Genomic DNA, 18,583 nt, shown 5'->3' with positions numbered 1-18,583 from the left:
CACTGACTTCAAGAGGCTCATAAGACCTATGACTTGTGATCCATGTCTCGTCCTCATAAATGATAACACTTCCCCCTAACTGAAATTTGCTCAGGTTCTTAAGGAAAAAGCTTATTCCCACCAAGGGAGGGGACTATGGCTCTTAGGTTGACTTAGAACCTTAAAGCAGAGGTTGACTTAAGACTATTATTTAAAGGTTCTCTTTGCTAGGAATGTGAAAATCTCATTCTGAAAAGAAGCTTGACAGTCATCAGCTCATTATAAATATTTGATCACCGGGATGCATTTTTAACTAGCTACCATGAACAAACATCTGACTCTTCAGAATTTATCATAAATGTCACTGAACCAGCAAATCACCTGCCACAGCAACCCTAATGGGGTTATGCAAGAATCAAGTCTTCATCCTACACTAATTAACATTTTTTGCCGCTACCTGGAAAAAAGACACATAAAATAACACTGGATTAAGGCTGTAGATAGGGTAAAGATTGGAGAAACATTAAATATTGAAAAGGACAGTCACTGATACAAACCTTGGAGCAAACAAATATCTATTTTAATATGTGTAAATATATGAAGATACACATGTAAGAACAAGGAGTAACAACTATGCTAAGACAACAGGAGAAGAGCCTAGAGAATAGAGAAGACCTCTTGAAAAGCCACATCTCTGAAAAAAACTACAGGATCGTAGACAGTAATCATCTGAAATAATATCAAGGTGTAATTTTGTGACCAAAAGGTTTAATGCAGATGTAGATGTCAAAATTGAGGTTCACTGTGCAATAATTAGAAATGGAATATGCCTCTCCAGAGCCAAACCAGCCTCAGACAAGTGGAACGATTCACTTCAAAGTAGTGCTCACCTTCCTCCATTAAGGGAGATCAAATTCCCTACTTAGGTTAAATACTTAATTTTTAAGTGTCTAAATGATATCAATTCTAAGCATGAAGATTTAAAAAAAAAACAAAAACAAAACAACAACCAAAAAAAACACCAAAAAACACCAAAGCATTGATTCTGTACTTTTGAATTTAGCGCGATAGTAAGAAAATGTTTCCTGACTGGTAACTAGCAAATTCAGTTGAGAAGGGAGGTGCAAATTTTTACCTGTTCCTGAGACAGTTTAGGCAGAGCTGTGGTAGACTATTCTCAGCTGTCAATTTTTAATACAGACAAGAACCCTTTTCTGAAATGTAGGCATCAGTCTGAACAAATTTAATTGGGGTATTTTATGACCCATGTTATTCAGAAGACCTGACTAGTTGATCATATAATACAGTTCTGGCCTCACAATTTCTGAACACATGAAGCCCAACAAAAATTTGGAAACTCAGCAACAATACTCCTAGAAGCACACCACAAAGAAAATAAAGCTCCTAGAAGCACATCACAAGGAAAATAAACCTTTAAGAGTATCTACGTGTACCAGCAAGGCAATGTTCCAGTTCAAAACTACTTCTGAGACCCTGTTACTGATGCTTCTAATTAATCATTTAATCAAAGATCTAAACTGGTAGCAACTGTAAATTTAAAATAATTCAGCCAAGCCTGTAATATAACAGGCTTTTAGTAATCAGGCCAGTTGGATGTCATCATCAGTCATGCTTTGCAGGGATGTGGAAGCCTCTCATCACACACAACACTGATGGCAAATACCTTCTAAGTGTAGCTACTCATCCCTGATGTAAGCAAAGGGCTTCATTGTTATCCTAACCTGGATTTATTTCTAAGCTAGCCAAAGTAAATTAACACAATCATGCAACTAGGATGAGACAGCAAAACAGACTTAACACCCAGAGGTCCCATTCTACACATCTCAATATATGCAGTTGTTAATACTAGCAGTGGAGAGGGAAAAATCACAAAATATATCAAAACATCTCAGCAGAAACAAACACTTTGGAAAAGCACACCTGTACATCTAAAAGGTTGCCCTTTACTTCAAAATAAGAAATGCAGTGCTTGGAATGCTTAGCATTACCAAAATCTGAATCTGCTTAAATGCCAGGGAGTTGCATTTCTTTTTATCATGAGCACTGCAGTAAGCGAAAAAAACCCAAAACATCAAAAACCTGGTGTTCTTGTTCTTGGTTAGTATTGATTCCAAGTGATTTAGAAGACCCATTGGGCTGATGCCAGAACCCAGCACACCCTATAGCTGGGCCTTCTCCCTGTCAAGTGACATACACTATAGAATATGGCTATAAATGTGTGCAAATGAGAGGGTCTAAAATATGAAGGAGTCTAAAAGAAGAGGGTCGAACATGCCATTTTGCTCTCCCAAGTGTCATGTATTTCCAGGGCAGTTCAGAGGTAAAGCACAACTAGGACACTGGTAGTTGATGTAGAATCAGTTGGTTGCCTTGAATAATCACACAGTCTCTACTCCTGTCCAGCCCACCACAGAAGCCATTTGTTGGGCAGTATTCCCCTCCCCTGTACTGTGTATAATACATTCTTTGTTGCACTTTGTTCTTCATACATCAATCCTCTTACTGCATGTGAGGTATCCGTCTGATGGAAGGTTTAGTACTCTGCCCACAGACACACACACGTACAGATATATGGCACAGAACACAAATAGATGCACAAACCACTGTGCCTATCAGTGCCACAGGGAAAATGCCCTGCTTGATAGCATTTAGCTGCCTCTGACTTCCTGTTAACTCCTGTGTTTTGTCTGAGAAGAAAGTCAGCTTGGAAAAACCCTGGATTCTTCTGTTTAACAGAAGTAACCCGCAAACCATTTCCTTTCTCCCTTTCCAGAATTGGCATTTTCATATGCTCTGCTGTAAAATGGGAAATTAGATTCTGCTTGTTGTTAACAAGTACACATCACAGAGTTGAAAAAAAGCACAGAGCCATTGAGGCTGAAAAATTTAGTCCAGTCCCCCTGCTCAGAGCAGAGACAAGCAGGCTTCTCAGGGTTTGTCCTGTGCAGTCCTGAATTTCTCCAAGGATGGAGTCTCATCTTCTATAGGCCGTGTTTGACCATGTTCATTAAAAAGTTTGTTCTTGTCCTGTCACTGAACACCACTGAAAAGTGTCTGAGTCCTTCTTTGTACCCTACTATCAGGCATTTCATAGAATCATACATCTAGGGCCTCCCCAGACACCCTGCCCATGGGCCCTGGAGCCCCATTTCAGCTCAGCCCAGGAGGCTCCAGGTCCTGTTTGAGCTATGTGAGATGCAGTGAATGTGAGTCTGTGTCTTTAGCTCGCCACAGTTGTTCCTGTTGCCAGCCATAGACCCTGTTGATACACCTGTGGACTGGCTTTCCAGCTGCAACTCAGACCTGACTCATCACCTTGAACCTGGTTGACAATCTGGTCACCCTGATGGGGTGACGGTGAAACCAGGCCTTGGCTGACAAAACCCCTGCCCCGCTGTCTGTGTTGTTCCCCGGAACTCCCCAAATCACAGGAGGAAGCCAGCCCTTGCTGGTCCCCAACATCTCCAGGCTGAGCAGTCTCAGCTCTCTCAGCACCCCTGGAATTTAACATATGTTCCAATTCCTTATCATCTTCCCAGCCCTTTCTCCAGTATGTCCATATGGGCCTCTTGAAATGAGAAGCCCAGCAGTCCAGGAGTGGCATCACCATTCCTGAATAGAGGGGAGAGATCACCTCCCTTAACCTATTGACCTCATTCAGGTCAATAATGAAGATGTTAAATACAATTGGCTATACACTGACCCCTGGGGTCCTGCCAAAAGCCTGAATGTTCTAATAGGCCTTCACTACCCTGATGAGCTTCAGCAGGGGCTTACACCCACAGTCCTGCCCACGGCCCCAAGAGCTCCACCTGACCTCAGATCTGGGCCTTGCATCCTTGCATAAATTACATTGTAGCTGTATCCAGCTCTGTCATAGCTGTGGATGGCCATGGACCCTCTTGATCTTAACCCTCACTTGCAGCCTGACTTCCTGGCTTAACCTTGCTTTTCCCCCTTGATTACTAGACCTGTGGATTAATATCTAAGTTTAACCCAGAGCTCCCTGTCACCTCATGATCTGGATTACTGGTTGATCCCAGCTGCCATCCCTAGGCTGGTCTGGTCACTTCGTTGGATACTGCTAAACTGGGCCCTAGCTGTGGTGCCCCTGTCCTATGCTCTGTGTTGTTGTGCTTGGCTTCTCTTCCCAGTTCTTAGAGCAGCTGGCATTTGCTGTTTCCTGACAGGTACACCATCAGGCACCAGACTTCAGATGGACTTCGCACTGCTGATCGCAACTGTTTGAACCTGGTAGTTCATCAGACAGTTTTCAGTCAACCTCATCATCCAGTTACGTAGCCCATACTTTATCAGCTTATCTAGGAGAATGCTATGGAAGAGGTTCCCTACACCATTAGGGTGCACACATTTTCATTCATCTTCACATTGTAGCTGATATACCTGTAAAGGCCCTTCTTGTTGCCCTTTGACATCCCTTACCAGATTCCAATCCAGCGGGTTTTGGCTTTTCTAACCCCTCTCCTCTATGTTCTGACAGTGTCTCTACATTTTTCTAGGATCACCTTCACTTGATTTCCTGCACACTAGGATGGACCATGGCTATTGTTGCAAACAATAGCCTCACCACACTGCATAATCTTTTTTTTAAAGTGCACTAGAAACAAACATAAGAGATGTTATAAAGCATTTGAAACAAAACATTAAGTGGGGAGGCGCCTTTTTTTTTTTATCCTGGAGAGGGCAGGGGAGAAGATGAATTTGAAAGAGAAGGACCAAGCCAAATCAAAAGCCCAGAGTATCATGCCAAATTTTTTGTGTTCTATGTGCCTCTAGGATGCTAGTTAACAAACATTATCATCTCTCCTTCAGGAACTACTTACTAATCACATATAGCAGCACGTAAAGAAGCTACCCATGCTTCACTTGGCTTTTCTGATTCTGTAAGTACTGGGCACTTTATGCCAGCCACCTGAGTTCTCAGAAGAATCATTCTAAAAAAAGTAACAAGTAATATATTGAACAGTAAATACAGCAATTTCCCTGGTAGTTTTGCTGTACGTCTCTGTTACCTATGTTCCGTTTGAGGTCTTGCCACTCTGTTTCACCTGTTCTTACACTGGAAACTGCACTGAGGTTATTCCCTGAGGGCCCATGAAATGTTCCAGAACAGCCATCTGTACTATGACATGACAAGGTTCTCCTTCCTCACACTGACAGCTGAGTTCAGCCAAAATGCAGGGCAGTGCTTAACTCCATGGTGCTACATCCTGCTTACTCTCCTAAAGCCAGAACAAACTACCTACGGCTGTGAGGCTCTGCCAAACTTCTATCAGGAACACAGGAACTTAAAAGATGCATTGGGAAATTCCATGTGCAGAATAATTGAAAAATCTACCAGGCTACAGAGTGTTCCATTCTTTTTTTTAACTGTAAATTTCACTAGCAGCACCGGAGATTGTAAAGACTAAAAATTGTTTCATGTGGGGTTGCTGAAGAGCTCAATTTAAGACTGAGAAAGACAGCCCTGAAACCAGCAGAAACCCTATGCACTAAAGAATAACAGAGCTATGGTAACTTTCAATCTGAAACATGCTCAGCTCTGACCTTTATCAACACATTGCAAACGCTCTGTTTTTCCGGTGTTTCTTTGAAGGGACAGATGCACTCAAGCAGGACTAAATACAGTGGTATAAGGGACAGAAAGCATGTACATCTATTATTAATCAAAGCCTTGGTGAGACTTCAGTAAGATGACATTTGGTGTACACTGTTTCCATACAAAAACATGTATCTAGACCTCTTGTTCAGCACCAAAAGATGTCTCTGTTCTTCCTCCATAAAACCTTCCAAGCGACAGAAAGAAATTTTGCAAAGTCACATGAACTTCCTTTAAATCTAGAGAATTCTGGCCTACCCCTACTCTCCCATTCATGTTTTTGTAGCAGTAGAAAAAGGTCGAATTTGTCCTCTCTATCATGCAATCTCTTTCTTTAAGAAACTAAGGAAATCATACACAGTATCTCACAAAAAAATTCCAGAGACCTGGCAAAACTGGTTATAAATGTTAGTTAGAATTTGAAAAGCATAATATATTATTAAAATGTAAGCAAAACAACAACAAAAGAACAAGTGTGGATTATGTACTATCTGTGAATACAACTGTGATATATAATAGCTATTGAAAAGCCAGCTAAACCAGGGAGTTAATTTTTAAGTTACCTGGAAACTTTTTCTTTCATTTGAGCAACCAAGTTGGTACCTCTATGTCTAAATTACATATATGGACACTTGAATGTCCATTTGAATAAAGACATACTGAGAGCGTGAAGTACAAAAACAAAAACTTGTCTTCTGTGACCAAGGACCATTACAGAGTCCTGTAAAACTGGATTTCCCCAAATTTCCTCCATTTGTTAATGTGGTATCATATTTTGACAATCTTAGTGAAGTCAGTAGCAAGATTACCTACTTCTGGAGATACAAAAGGCTTTCTTTCTCCTTTAGATCTCTAGAAAGTCATACCCCAAAGTCTGTAGCAAGAGAAATACTCTTTTACAACCTGCCCCAAGGTGAGTTCATGATCACAAACTATTTTCTCTGGTAACCAGTTACCACCTACGCCACAGTTACCACACTGCCCATTATTCCTACAGACAACTAGGCATGCCAGCTGTGTTGGCTTTGTCATTGCTGATGACTGCCCCTTGCCAAGTAATTCTCAGCAGTGGGAAGTCACATGGCAGCAACAGACTGGACTTGCTGTTCTTCATCTCATTTGCCATCTCATCTGGCTCTATACCAAGTCAGAGAACCTTTGCCTAGTTTTTACACTAGTAAATTAAATGATCAGGGACTGTTCTCAGGACCTGATGCCAACTGGCACTTCATAATTAAGTCTCCTTTCAGCTATGATGACAATACAGCTAAACTTCCCTACAGCTTCCTTTCAAACAAACAGGACCCTATCCAAATTGTCAATCAGGAATAAGCTCTGACCTAGGCTAGACCCCAAATTATGCCCAAGCACTGAAGCAGTGGTAGCTGATCCAGGTCAAAACCATCTGAGGAATGTACAAGGAATCACTTGTCAGTGTGCAGACCCTTCTTTAGCCTGATTTACTTTACAAATATAGTTTTTGACTGATGGAAGCAATTCTGTAGCAAAGAAAAACTTTGAGAAGAATGATCCAAGCAAAAAAAAGCCTCAGGTGCTCGAGATCATAATGTTGGGACTCCTGTCCTTTCTCTATAACATAGTTTCTATGTTTGGAAGCTCAGCTCTTATTCTATGTTTCCATTCTAGTTAGGGGATTTTTTTGAAGACGGTCATTATTTTTTTTCCTTTAAAATACACCTTATTGCAAAGAGACTGATTTTATCTGAAGACTGTATATAATATCAATAACACCTTTGACAGATAGCTTGCAAATCTAAGGCTGCTGCTAACTATTACAGAAATGAAGGAACACAAAGTAAGATTCTGACACAAGGAAGGAACTCCCATGTTCCCACGAAACCAGAGTAGCACCATTATGCTTACAGGTTCAAAAGAATTGATCAGACTTTATTTTGTGATGGCTAAATTAGTTTCTGTTTTAAACCTATTCTAGATATACTCTTTTTCACTAGAGCTGCCAGCTTTCATTATTACTTTCCAATTGGCCATCAGTCCTGCCACTCCTTTTACACATCCTTGCAAATTTTCAGACAATTCAATAGGAATTCACAAAGCAGCACACCAGCTTGAATGACAGAAAAATACCACCTCCAGGCATCTTTACTCACAAAATCTCTTCACAATAAGATATTTATGGAGCTTTATTCTTTGGAATCATTCACTATTTATTACATATGTTTTGGAGTATATTACTATTGACCATCAGGCTGTTTGGTTTTAATTTTGAGTAACTCAAAGAAAATAGCTGATGTGAATAGCTGATGGCTGATACATAACTAAAATCTAATTTTATGAAGTTTAAGTGCAAACTGCTTCTAAAATGCACTTTTCCCCCTATTTATGGCAAGACATTTTCAGAGAAGTAATACAACAGATTTTGTAACAGAGATTAATATTTTTCTCCATTATGATTCTTTTCTCATATTCAAAGAACTAAACCGATGCAAACTCTGCATATCTCACTCACACACTGTGAAATCACAGTGTGCTCTGAGCAAGTATGTCAGAATCACACCCTCACAGATCATGAATACCATCCCTGCAGAGTACTGCTTTTAAAGGAACAAAATATTTGGGCAAGATACCAAGGGCAACAGAATATCACACAAGCAAGTCTGAAAAGTAACCAGGGGTTATGCATCTACTGGAATGTGGTGCTCAAAAATCATTGAGCTAGCTGTGCTTAGAGATAGAGAACTTTTTTTTCTTTTTCCTGTACTAACTCAGGCAGACACTTATTTCTCATCTCTTTTTAAAAAACCCTTTCATTATCATGTTGTTCTCTTCACCAAAGCAGATTGAATTTTGGTGAGGCAACAAACTGAAATTCCAGATCATGGAAACACTCTGCTTAACGGTACCATTAGTAAAAGTGTAGCTGATACACTTAGCGTTTGGGTACTCCAAAAGACCCAGGAAGGAGCTGGACTGGTGAGAGCTCTATTAAACCCTCCCCTGCTGCCATCTGGTGCCAGGAGCAAGTAAATTACCGTAACTGTCCAAAGAGTACTGCTTACTGAGTACTGCGTACTGAGCCTATGAGGCTGAGCACCTACATCAGCAGGTGTACTAGCATCTCATCTCTCTCTGTCTTGACCTTGCTCCCTTCACTACCAGCTGTTTAAAATGAGACTCTAACTCTGAGGAAAAATGAAAATATGAGGTGCAATTATTATGTGCTTGGTAGACAGTATGACGGAGGAGACTCAAACTTTCCCTTTCAAAGCAGCACAATCAAGTATCCATCTCCAGTGACTTGTATGAATGCATCATGGGCAACAAACAGAAGCCAGAAGTCCATGAACATCTGCAAAATTATGACCTCACTGGAATCAGAGAGATCTGTCAAGATAACTCACATGTCTGGAGTACAGCAATGGATTGATGAAAACTCTAAAGTTGAGGAAGAAGGGTTTTGCTCTACACAAAAGAGCAGTTCAATTGCATTTGGTGTTGTCTTGTAACAGGTGATGGGCCAACTGGGAGCTATGGGCACGAATCAAAGGACAGAGAAGCATGGTGGCATCATTTGGAGTATCTTCTACTGACCATATGATGCATAAGAGAAAATAGATGAAGCATTTTTCAGACAACTAGAAGTCATGTGATTTTTGCAATGGATTGACGACAATTTTTGCCACGGGTGATTTAATGTCAGCTGTGGGAATTACTTGTTGCAAATAAAGAAACATTGGTCAGGGGTTTGATGGCCAATGGTAGCACTGGTAGCCTACTATGAGACTGTAAGGTGGTGAACTTGGTCCCTGAGAGAAGGGACCAAGACAAGTACCAGATGAGAAAGTTCTGAAAGCATCAAAAAATGTAGCACTGCTGTTGGATAGGGTTGCCTTGCCCATTGGAAATGCTGCAAACCACCACTCATTATGAGACTTGTTTCCAGTTTCTTGCAACCTCACTACATTTTAGATGTTGCAGATTTTCCACGCCAAGCATCTGTCCTGGGATAAGTTTCCAACATGGCTAATATTTTTTGGAAAATTTTAGCAAAAATATTCATATTTTTAAGATGAGAACATCCTTTTTTGCTCATAATAAATTATTCTAGCAACTGTTCTTTTGAGAAGTTCCTGTGTCTGTGTTCCAGAACATTTTTGTGTTTATACATTTCTAATTGTATAAAATCATGACATAACCTTTCAGAAATCTTCCATTCCTATACATTACCAGGTAATTATTTGTTGAAACTTACCAGTTTAAGTTGCTGAAAATTCTATATTTATGAACTACCACACCCTCTCCCACCCCAGCTATCAATCTGCACATTTTCTCCAGCTGACAGATCATGTTCCAACTCCAGGCCAGAAGGTAAAGCCTAACTAGTCCTGTGATTGCTGTTCCATGAGAGTCTAGATAAAGCTGAGTCTAGACATTAGAATCAGAAATCTTCCCTTCACTGCTCACAGTGATATAGCTGCTGTCTCCTAGCACAGTGAGTGATCCTCCACAGCTCTCACTCCAGATGCAAAAATGAAGATCTAAGGCTTGGAAATAAGGAAAGGAACAGAACAAACTAAGGAAGCTGACAGATTTATATGAGGGAGTGGAAGAATCAGGGGAAAAGGAAAAATTTTGCAGCAGAGAGAAGTTGTAACTAAGAAATGCGGATAATATATCTGGAGTAGAATAAGGGGTAAATGAACTGGAATATACTTGAAATCTGGAGAGGAGATTGGACAGTTATGAGGAGTTGGAAGGATACAGGGAGGGAATGGTGGGGGAGAAGGACAAGACTAAGACTTAAGAACCAGTAGACAGCAAAACAGCCACTACTACCATGCATATGAAAAAAAAAAAAAGAAGAAAAGAAAAAACAGACACAAGATCAAGACCGAGTGAGAGAACCTGGAGAATTCGAGGCTTTGTGAGCTATAGATGAAAGACTTGAAATAAGTGGTTGTGGTTAAATGACAGGAGAAGGGGCTTAGAGAAAGAAAGGGCTGTGAGAAAGAAGAGATACTCGATTTTTATCAGAGACAAGCTGGGCAAGCTGGTATTGGTCATAAGAGGACTGGGGCAGAAACACTCATTACCAGTTCTTTCACAGCTTTCCAGTTTTGGGTTTTTGGTGTTTTGTTTGAGGGTTTTTTGGGGGGGGAAGGGGAGGGTGGAATTTGGGTTTGTTTGTGGGGATTTTTTACAGCAGCTTTTGTGGTGAAATTTCCAGCTACCCTCCTGATTTCTGTGCAGCCTGAACACTCAGAGAGGTGTAGAGAGCTAATCTGTGCTTAAACGGCAGGCAAAAGTTGCAAGAATAAGCAGAAAAGTGTAATTATTTTCCTGTGGTCCTGCAGCATGTTAGTATTTAAATCAGGAACAGAATTCAGATTCTTCCTCCCAGCTCCAATGCCCAGTTCCCCAGACCGTATTGCCTTCTTCCATTTCCATGCAGTGTACAAAGAGACAGACTGACAAGACAGGCACCACTCCAGCAAAACGCAGACCCATGCAGGGAGGCATAAACTCCTCTGCCTGCAGTCTGAACTGAAGGGACAAAAGACATCTCTGGTTCACGCACCATGTAGCCATGGTTATCACAAGTTCTATCTCTGACCAAATACTCTATGCTTAGAAGAAGAAAATGGTGGCTTGGCAACATCACCCTTAAGTGGCTGTAAGAACTGAGCTTGGAGCACTAGCAGAGCAATCTATCTCTATCCAGAAAGACGGATGTCCCTGAAAAACACTGAGCTTCTCGCAATTACATGTCTGCATTGCAATGAGGATTTGTAAAGACCAGGGTTCAGTACATCTGTCATATTTTCCCCCTACTTCATTTGTCTTGCAACAAGCCACCTAAAGCACAGCTAACTGGGAGCTTCCTACACAGCTACAGCAGACAAATGAACTCTTGGTTTGTACTGTGATACCAAAAGCTTTACAAGAGTTAGCTAGGCTTTGCCAAAAAGTTAACAACAAAGTAATGAACATTAATTAATTAATAACACATTAACTTCTTTTTATATAACTGAAAAATTACATCTAGCTATTGTTGGTTTCTCAGTAGGAGGAAGAGGAAATCAGCAGCAGTTGCTACAAATAAAACCAATACAGATTAAAAATCTCATGTATCTGTGTGGACATATGCAGGAATAACATTAAATCAAATAGCTGCAGGTTGGGGGACTGAATGTAAAAGTAGCTGATAGAGAATGTATGCATTGCTGGAACACCTTCCAAATCCTGGATGCTTGCAAGCTTCTGCTGTCATCAACAACAATTTCTGATTTGTCGTGAAATTTACCATAAATACAAATAAAGCTCCAAATCAAGAGAGCCAATAGCAACTACCTCTCTATATTAACGGACAAATACATTCACATGTCTATATTCACAAAAATGTTCACTGGAGAACTCTAGATTTGACTCTACACAAACACATCTGCTAGCATTTATCTTTTATACAAGTTTCCAGTCAAGTCTCCATGCTTTTTAAAACAACTGAGAATCCACATAGAGAGAACTTTGGCTTTGGTCCTGCCCTGGAGACTACCTAACAAAAGATTGTACTTCTGCTTCTTGCATTTTCTATTAATTCTTATTTTAACTATTCTATGCTATCTCACACTGTTCATTACAAAAGGAGAACAAATTTCCCATGGCAGTTATACATAAATAGATTTTAAGAAGAATGGAAATGTTTGTGTTTCTGCAATACATTTAATAACATAAAAGTACAGAAATCAGTCATTACACATTCTGAGCACTGTTACTATGCTGTGAAACAAAAATGGTTCGTTGTTTTTGGAGATTAACTTTGCCGTTAATTATAACCTCAAAAAAGTGAAGATCACAATCCAGACAAAAGATCTTCCATTCATTTCTATCTATGCTGAGTAGAACTTCCCTAGGTAGGAGGTTCCATTGACTATAATGGCTGTATTGAAATGAGAAAGGGTTGTAAACCCATGAAATTAGAGGAAATAACTCACAAGCAAATAGAAAATTAATATTATGACTATCTGACAATGACATTTAAGATGCACAAAACCTTTGATTGCCACAGAAGAAGAAAACTTATTTGTCACAGAAAAATTCCAATGCACTTCACGTGGCTTTGGGTTGTTTTCATAGTTGTTTCACGTTAACATTTTCCTAGCTTCTTCACAGATTCTAAATTTCAGTTCTGTAAGAATTAGTATTTTTTACCAGCATGCTTCCATGGGTTCCCCAAGTCATGACATGTTTGCAAAGTGCATAATAATTTAGCTTTGCTTCAAACTTGCTTTTCTCTGACTTGTACCAACTATCCTCCAACTTCCCCCATGCTGTGCTGAAAGTCCTAGCCTGAAAAGCAGCCTTCTCCTACTGAAACGGACTCAGCAACCTCTTTGAAGTACATAAATGAAAACTCCTGCCTAATTATGATGACCCATATAATGACTGTGCACGGCAGTTCTCCCCAGTTCAGTATAAGCATGTATATTTCTGTCTTTTTGTCCACTTCACCTCTACTATGGTATCAAGTCTTACTTCATTTTTTCATTCTGCCTCAGTGCCCCCATTCTGTGCCAGTGGGAATCATCCATCTGTTTCAGCTTCATAAAAACCACTGTTGTGTAGCACGGCCCCTAGTTTAAACATGATACTCTCTCTTTTGGAATCTTCACTATCCTTTCATTGATACCAACTGCAAAAACAGAAAGAGTAAACACCTAAGCCAGAGAAAGAATTGGAGAACAGTATGAGAGCAACAGAACCATAGTTCTGCATAGTGGGCCAGAGGGAAGAATCAGGATAAGGAGAAAGTGACTAGTGATGACAAGGATAAAGAAGCCTATTTATTGGTTAATATCAAAGAACATGAGCTATTAAATTGCATTAAACTTCATTGTAATCTGAGGATGTGTAAGAAGAAGCAAGGCAAAAGAAGCTTACTGCAGTACAACCTAGTAGAGGGCAGGAGGGTCCAAAGATGAGGATCTACAAGAAAGTAGAGTCTGAATGGACAAGAATAATAAAAAATTCTGAGTAAAACCAATCTTAAAGCACAAGCTGCAAGGATAATTGCAGAAAGATCATGCTCTCACAAAGAAAATGGTCCAGGAAACCAAGTTGGTTTTGATGGCAGAAACCAGAGTGAAAACAGAAGAAAGTCTCAGGGAGATGAGAGAAAAGCTGAATAAGGCTCAGATTTCATGCCCTTTTAAATCTGCATTTATCTGGGATAGCAGCAAAAGGTGAAACACACCACCTGTTAATCGTCTACTAACATTCTTGAAATTCAGTTCCTGTACTAAAAATATATTAATATTTTTAATACTACATCACTTAAAGGCAGCACTTGCAGTTTCTAAAAATACCCTAACTTATCATACAACTGAAAATTTCCTGTTGTTCTTAACAATTGAAACACATCTCTTTTGCTTCATAAAAGATCAAAGAAGACCCTGGCATTCCTACTGGCCTATATTCCTAAAAGTGAAAATCTGTGGCATTCATTGATTTTTAAACATTGAACTGGAGAGTTGTTCCTAGAAGCTGTTCTGAGAATTCATTCTTAATCAACAGTTTCTCCTCTTACTGCCTGCTTTGTTATCTCTGTTGGCCTAGCTATTACTGCTGTAATGCAATTTTCTGCTTACTTAATGGCACGGTATCTTGCATTTATATAATGGCAAACTGAGTAATTTTGAAGATTAATTGGATACAATGTAAAACTATGCTTAGATTGAAAGACCAGGTAGAGTCTCTCACTTCCAGATAACTCCAAAGAGCATGACTGAACAAGATGGGGAGGTGGATAGATCCCCAGTCTCGGTGCCTGCTATTCCCTGCTAGGAGTTAGTAAGGGAAAAACTACTGGTCTTTGTAAAAACATGTGGGGAACTTCATCTGTAAATATAGATGCCTCAGCACACTTCAGCACTCTTCCTGCATGAATCTTTACATAGGAACTATGTATCAAAGGCTGTGAACTCTTGTTACCATCAGTGTCATATTTCCCTCCTCGTAGAGGAAAAACAAAGCCACAACTTGGTTTCTGTTTTGCCTAGAAAACACAGAATATTTTAGTTTGTATTTAACTTCCCAATCACCACGTTGCACTTCAGCACTCTTTGCAACTTTCAACTTTTGCCTGCCATATTTTTTGACCCCAAAACAAGTTAGAGAAGAAAAACAGTTAGTTCAGCAATAAGAATTTGAGATCTTCAAACAATTGGTGTAGAAGTAAATAGCAATACTAACCTCTTTCATTTTTTCCAGTTCATTCTGTAGTGCTTGTTTGGCAATTTCAACTTCTATAAGCTGCTGTCTTAATTTTTCATTTTCATCTTCTGTTATAGTACGTTTTTCTTCCACGTTTTCTAACTCATGATGAAGTCTCACTGATACATCTTTTGCAACCTAAGCAAAATGGTATATCAAAAGAAAGGTTAAAAAATAAATTACTGCTGCAGTGCTTAGTGCCTAAGCAACCGTTTAGAGGCTAATTCTGGATGTTTTGATGAAAGTGGTATGTAAGGAACCATGTAGACAAGGACATCCACAGACAGAATTCTAAATTATTCCAAATTCAAGGCAATTCCTTCCAAAAGATGGTACATTGTTCCTATGGACTTCACTGGAAATCACATTAGACACTAAACCTCAACTCCTTCTGAGGTTCTGTTACATCCACAGTTAAACAGGACCTTCAATATTCCTGGAGACAGTGCATCACCTATCTTCTCTGAACCACAGCTAGTTTATGTCTTTCAATGCACCAAAGCATAGGCCCTTCAAATACTTGACATGCAACAGCATCGAAAAGCAGGGCCCATCTTCTCCAGGCCTTCCCTAACTGTGCTTTGTATAGGACCACAAATGGACACGTGTTTATTTCTACTCTGCTAATTTCTCTCTCCTTTATGGACAGTTAATCTAAATATTCACTACAATTGGTTCATTTTAAGATTAAAATAAGAACAAACAACATTTTTACTGACCTTGTGTTCACCCAAATGATGTCCAATATTTTCAATGAAAATGAACACTAAGGTTTTTTGGTTGCTGGGGTTTTTTTTAATGCATTTTCACAGGAATAGAGTTAAAAGGCATATGACAAGATCTGACTCCTCTTCTTCATAGAAAGTAATGAGAATCTTGCCTTCCAAGGCACTTGCACTGCATTTTGTGGAATCACGAGAAACTATAATCACACACCAAAAATATTTAAATATACACTAATCACTGTTATGGTGGTGATTTAGACACATAGACACATGATTTGAAAAGCCTAATTTTCTGCTTTTTTTAGAACATGGGAAAGCATAATTAATCCTACTTAGCATTAGCTAGGGGAGCTCAGTGAGCTATCCTTCATGGCTTTGACTAGAATGATCTTTATGTTAGTATGTCAGAGACTTCTTTGACATACTAAAACGCTAAAGAAAAATAATAATAGTAAGCAAGCAGTCTAGAAGAATCAACCTGGAAGAATCCAATCAGAAAACAGTAGCAGTTAGTGACTCAGCCTCCCCTGACAAGAAACCCAGTGTGTGTGAATTACAGATACAACACCAACCTCCCCCACTGCACATGCACTCAAGACACATAATGCCCAACAGAAAGTGAGAGTGGAGGGGAATTTCAATTATACCCATACTCCAAAGAGACTACAGAATGAGCTGAGAATCACACCACAGGGCTTTAGATTGATGTTTTTTCCTACACTTAGTGTTAAACTGCTCATCTGGTTGTCCAATCAAAGTAAATGGGAAATCATGGGGGATATTTTAAACAGCATCCTATTAGAATCTGTCTTTAGTCCATAGATACAGTCTGGATAGGTAAATAAAACCGAATTAAAATATCATTACTGATAGCAAATGTTCTGACACAAAATTTGATGGGTAGCTACTAATGCAGGGAAATCCTACAGAGCATCCTAGGCTGCACGGGAAATGAGACTCACTTATGCAAGATACATTTTAATACAGCTACATGCAAGACTATATCTATGAAGGATCAAGTCCTCTAATATATTGCCCATGCAAAATGAACAATGTTATTTTGGATAGTCATTCTTCAGAAGAGGACTTGGGAACACTACAGACACCTGTGCATGAATTGTTACTATGGTTAGCCAGCACCTAGAATTCTATTAGGCAGCAATCTGGCATTAGACATTCATCCCTACTCAAAGCAGAACACATTTAGGATCCTTGGGAACACTCTGCAAAAACACTATTCCTTCCCAAATAGTCAGTCATATAGTTATATAAAAACATGGGGAAAATGCTAATTAAAGTGAGCCCTTTGTCCAGCTCAACCTAAGGCCTTAGCTGCTATCTCCTATATTGGCAGGCAAGAACCTCAGCAGAGGTATTCTCACCACTTCCCTCGCTTGCCTGCATATGTATAACTTGCTAATACAAAGTAACATTGAGCCAACAAAGAAGCCAACTCTATAAACTGGAATCACAATATTCACTTGGAACATGAAGGCTCACATTCAAATTCTGCCTGCAAAGGTGCATATCTCAACTAAGCACTTAAGCATCTTTCTGAGTGTGCAAAACATCCCTTGTTTCAAACAGAAATCCCTGTGACAAAGGGATGTTTTCGCTTCTGGTCAGGAACACTATTTTGTTAAGAGCCATGTGGGCAGTCGTATTTATAGAACTGTCACAGCCACAACAGAAAACGCAGGGTTTGATTATGCACAGAAAAGGAATATCATATAGAAATTTTAATAAGAATGATGACAAGATGGAAAACTTTCAGAAAAGATGATCCAAGCCAGGCCTGGGAATAACATACTCTCAATCCACTATACCAATCAGAAAGAAGTTTAAAAATTACCTTACTCCAAATCTTGTATTAAATTTGCATTTTCAACTGCAGTTCACAGAATCCAATGCACATAGGTAACTAGAATCCTGGGCAGAAGTGCAGCCAGTAAGCTCAGATTTGCTATACAGAGGTCTACACTTCCATGAGAAAAGGTGGGAGACCAGTCAATTGAAAAAATTTACAAGTCCTGGTTCAGCAGGAGCCTTTCAAAGTCTAGTGGATGGAAGCAGAAATTAAACTTGCAACTACCTCAAGAAAGCTTTTTTTTCCCCCATAATTGGACCAGTCTAGAATGGAGATGATGGCTATTTTACCAATGACAATCTTTAAACAAGGACTGAAACTTCTCCTCAACAATGGGCTGTGATTCATTCAGACTTTATGGACGAAATGCAGTTGATTACACATTGAAATCTCATGGGGTTTGTCTAAGGTTTCAGGGGGATGTGGAAAATCCTGGATTTGCTGAACGTAACAGCAGTTTTTTACAGACAGCAACAGCATCAAGGTTTCGTGTTGTGACTCTGCAAGTATTCAATCTGCTCATCCCTTGAAATCTTTTACTAAAGAGTAACATAATCCCTCCCAAGTCAATGGAGCTATTCAGTGAGGTTGGTTTCATTTCGCAGTGGAAGGGTATGTTTTGCGTTCAGCATAAAGGGTCCAAAACTTTTAGTTCCTAAATTGCATTGGAATCATTTCTTGCACATTATCTTTACATGGTTGGACTGAAGCTGAAAATAGCCTATCTCCATACTGGAAGGGCTTCTATTACCAAGGATAGTTCGGCCATTGCTATTCTATGAGGCGCACTGGGTGCACAGTGGAATGGATGGAAATGCCTGACTCATGAGGACTGAGAGCATGGTTGTGTCTCCGTCTGAGGCGCTCCCTCCCTTCGACACCTGCTCACGTCTGTACCTTGAGGTCCTGCTCCATGCTGCGTATGAGCTCGTTGTCAATCTCGCCAGTCTGGGCATAGCGAAGCCTCTTGCGCTCAGCCTTGCGCAGCCGGTACTGAAGGATCCGGCAGTTCTTGTTGGCTCGCTCCAGTTCGTGGCGCATTTCTTGAAGCTGACAAGCATCCTCCTCAAAGAAACTGTCCCTCATCTCGTCCATCTCTGTTCTCAGCTCATCTATCTCATT

The 18,583-nt window shown here is 39.9% G+C and overlaps 1 protein-coding gene across 3 annotated transcripts in view; it reads right to left on the bottom strand.

The window, feature by feature from the left end:
• SOGA3 (SOGA family member 3) overlaps nt 1-18,580 on the bottom strand; it is a 39,576-nt gene extending 20,996 nt beyond the window's left edge. For 2 of the 3 annotated variants that reach the window (XM_027691521.1, XM_027691530.1), the window contains exons 1-2: nt 18,359-18,577; nt 14,849-15,007 (exon numbers count right to left, since the gene is read on the bottom strand). In XM_027691521.1, the coding sequence (XP_027547322.1) occupies nt 14,849-15,007; nt 18,359-18,556 (357 nt within the window). In that variant the 5' untranslated portion in view covers nt 18,557-18,577. Of the gene's footprint in view, nt 1-14,848; nt 15,008-18,358 lie in introns of all 3 variants that reach the window. The other variant, XM_027691539.1, reaches the window with a different exon arrangement.
• Between the last annotated feature and the right edge of the window lie 3 nt (nt 18,581-18,583).

This window comes from Neopelma chrysocephalum, unplaced genomic scaffold, assembly GCF_003984885.1.
Source record: "Neopelma chrysocephalum unplaced genomic scaffold, ASM398488v2 Primary Assembly neopelma1_23, whole genome shotgun sequence".
Lineage (NCBI taxonomy): Eukaryota > Metazoa > Chordata > Aves > Passeriformes > Pipridae > Neopelma > Neopelma chrysocephalum.
Note: the sequence above shows the minus strand (reverse complement) of the source record. Positions and strands in the feature narration are given on the sequence as shown.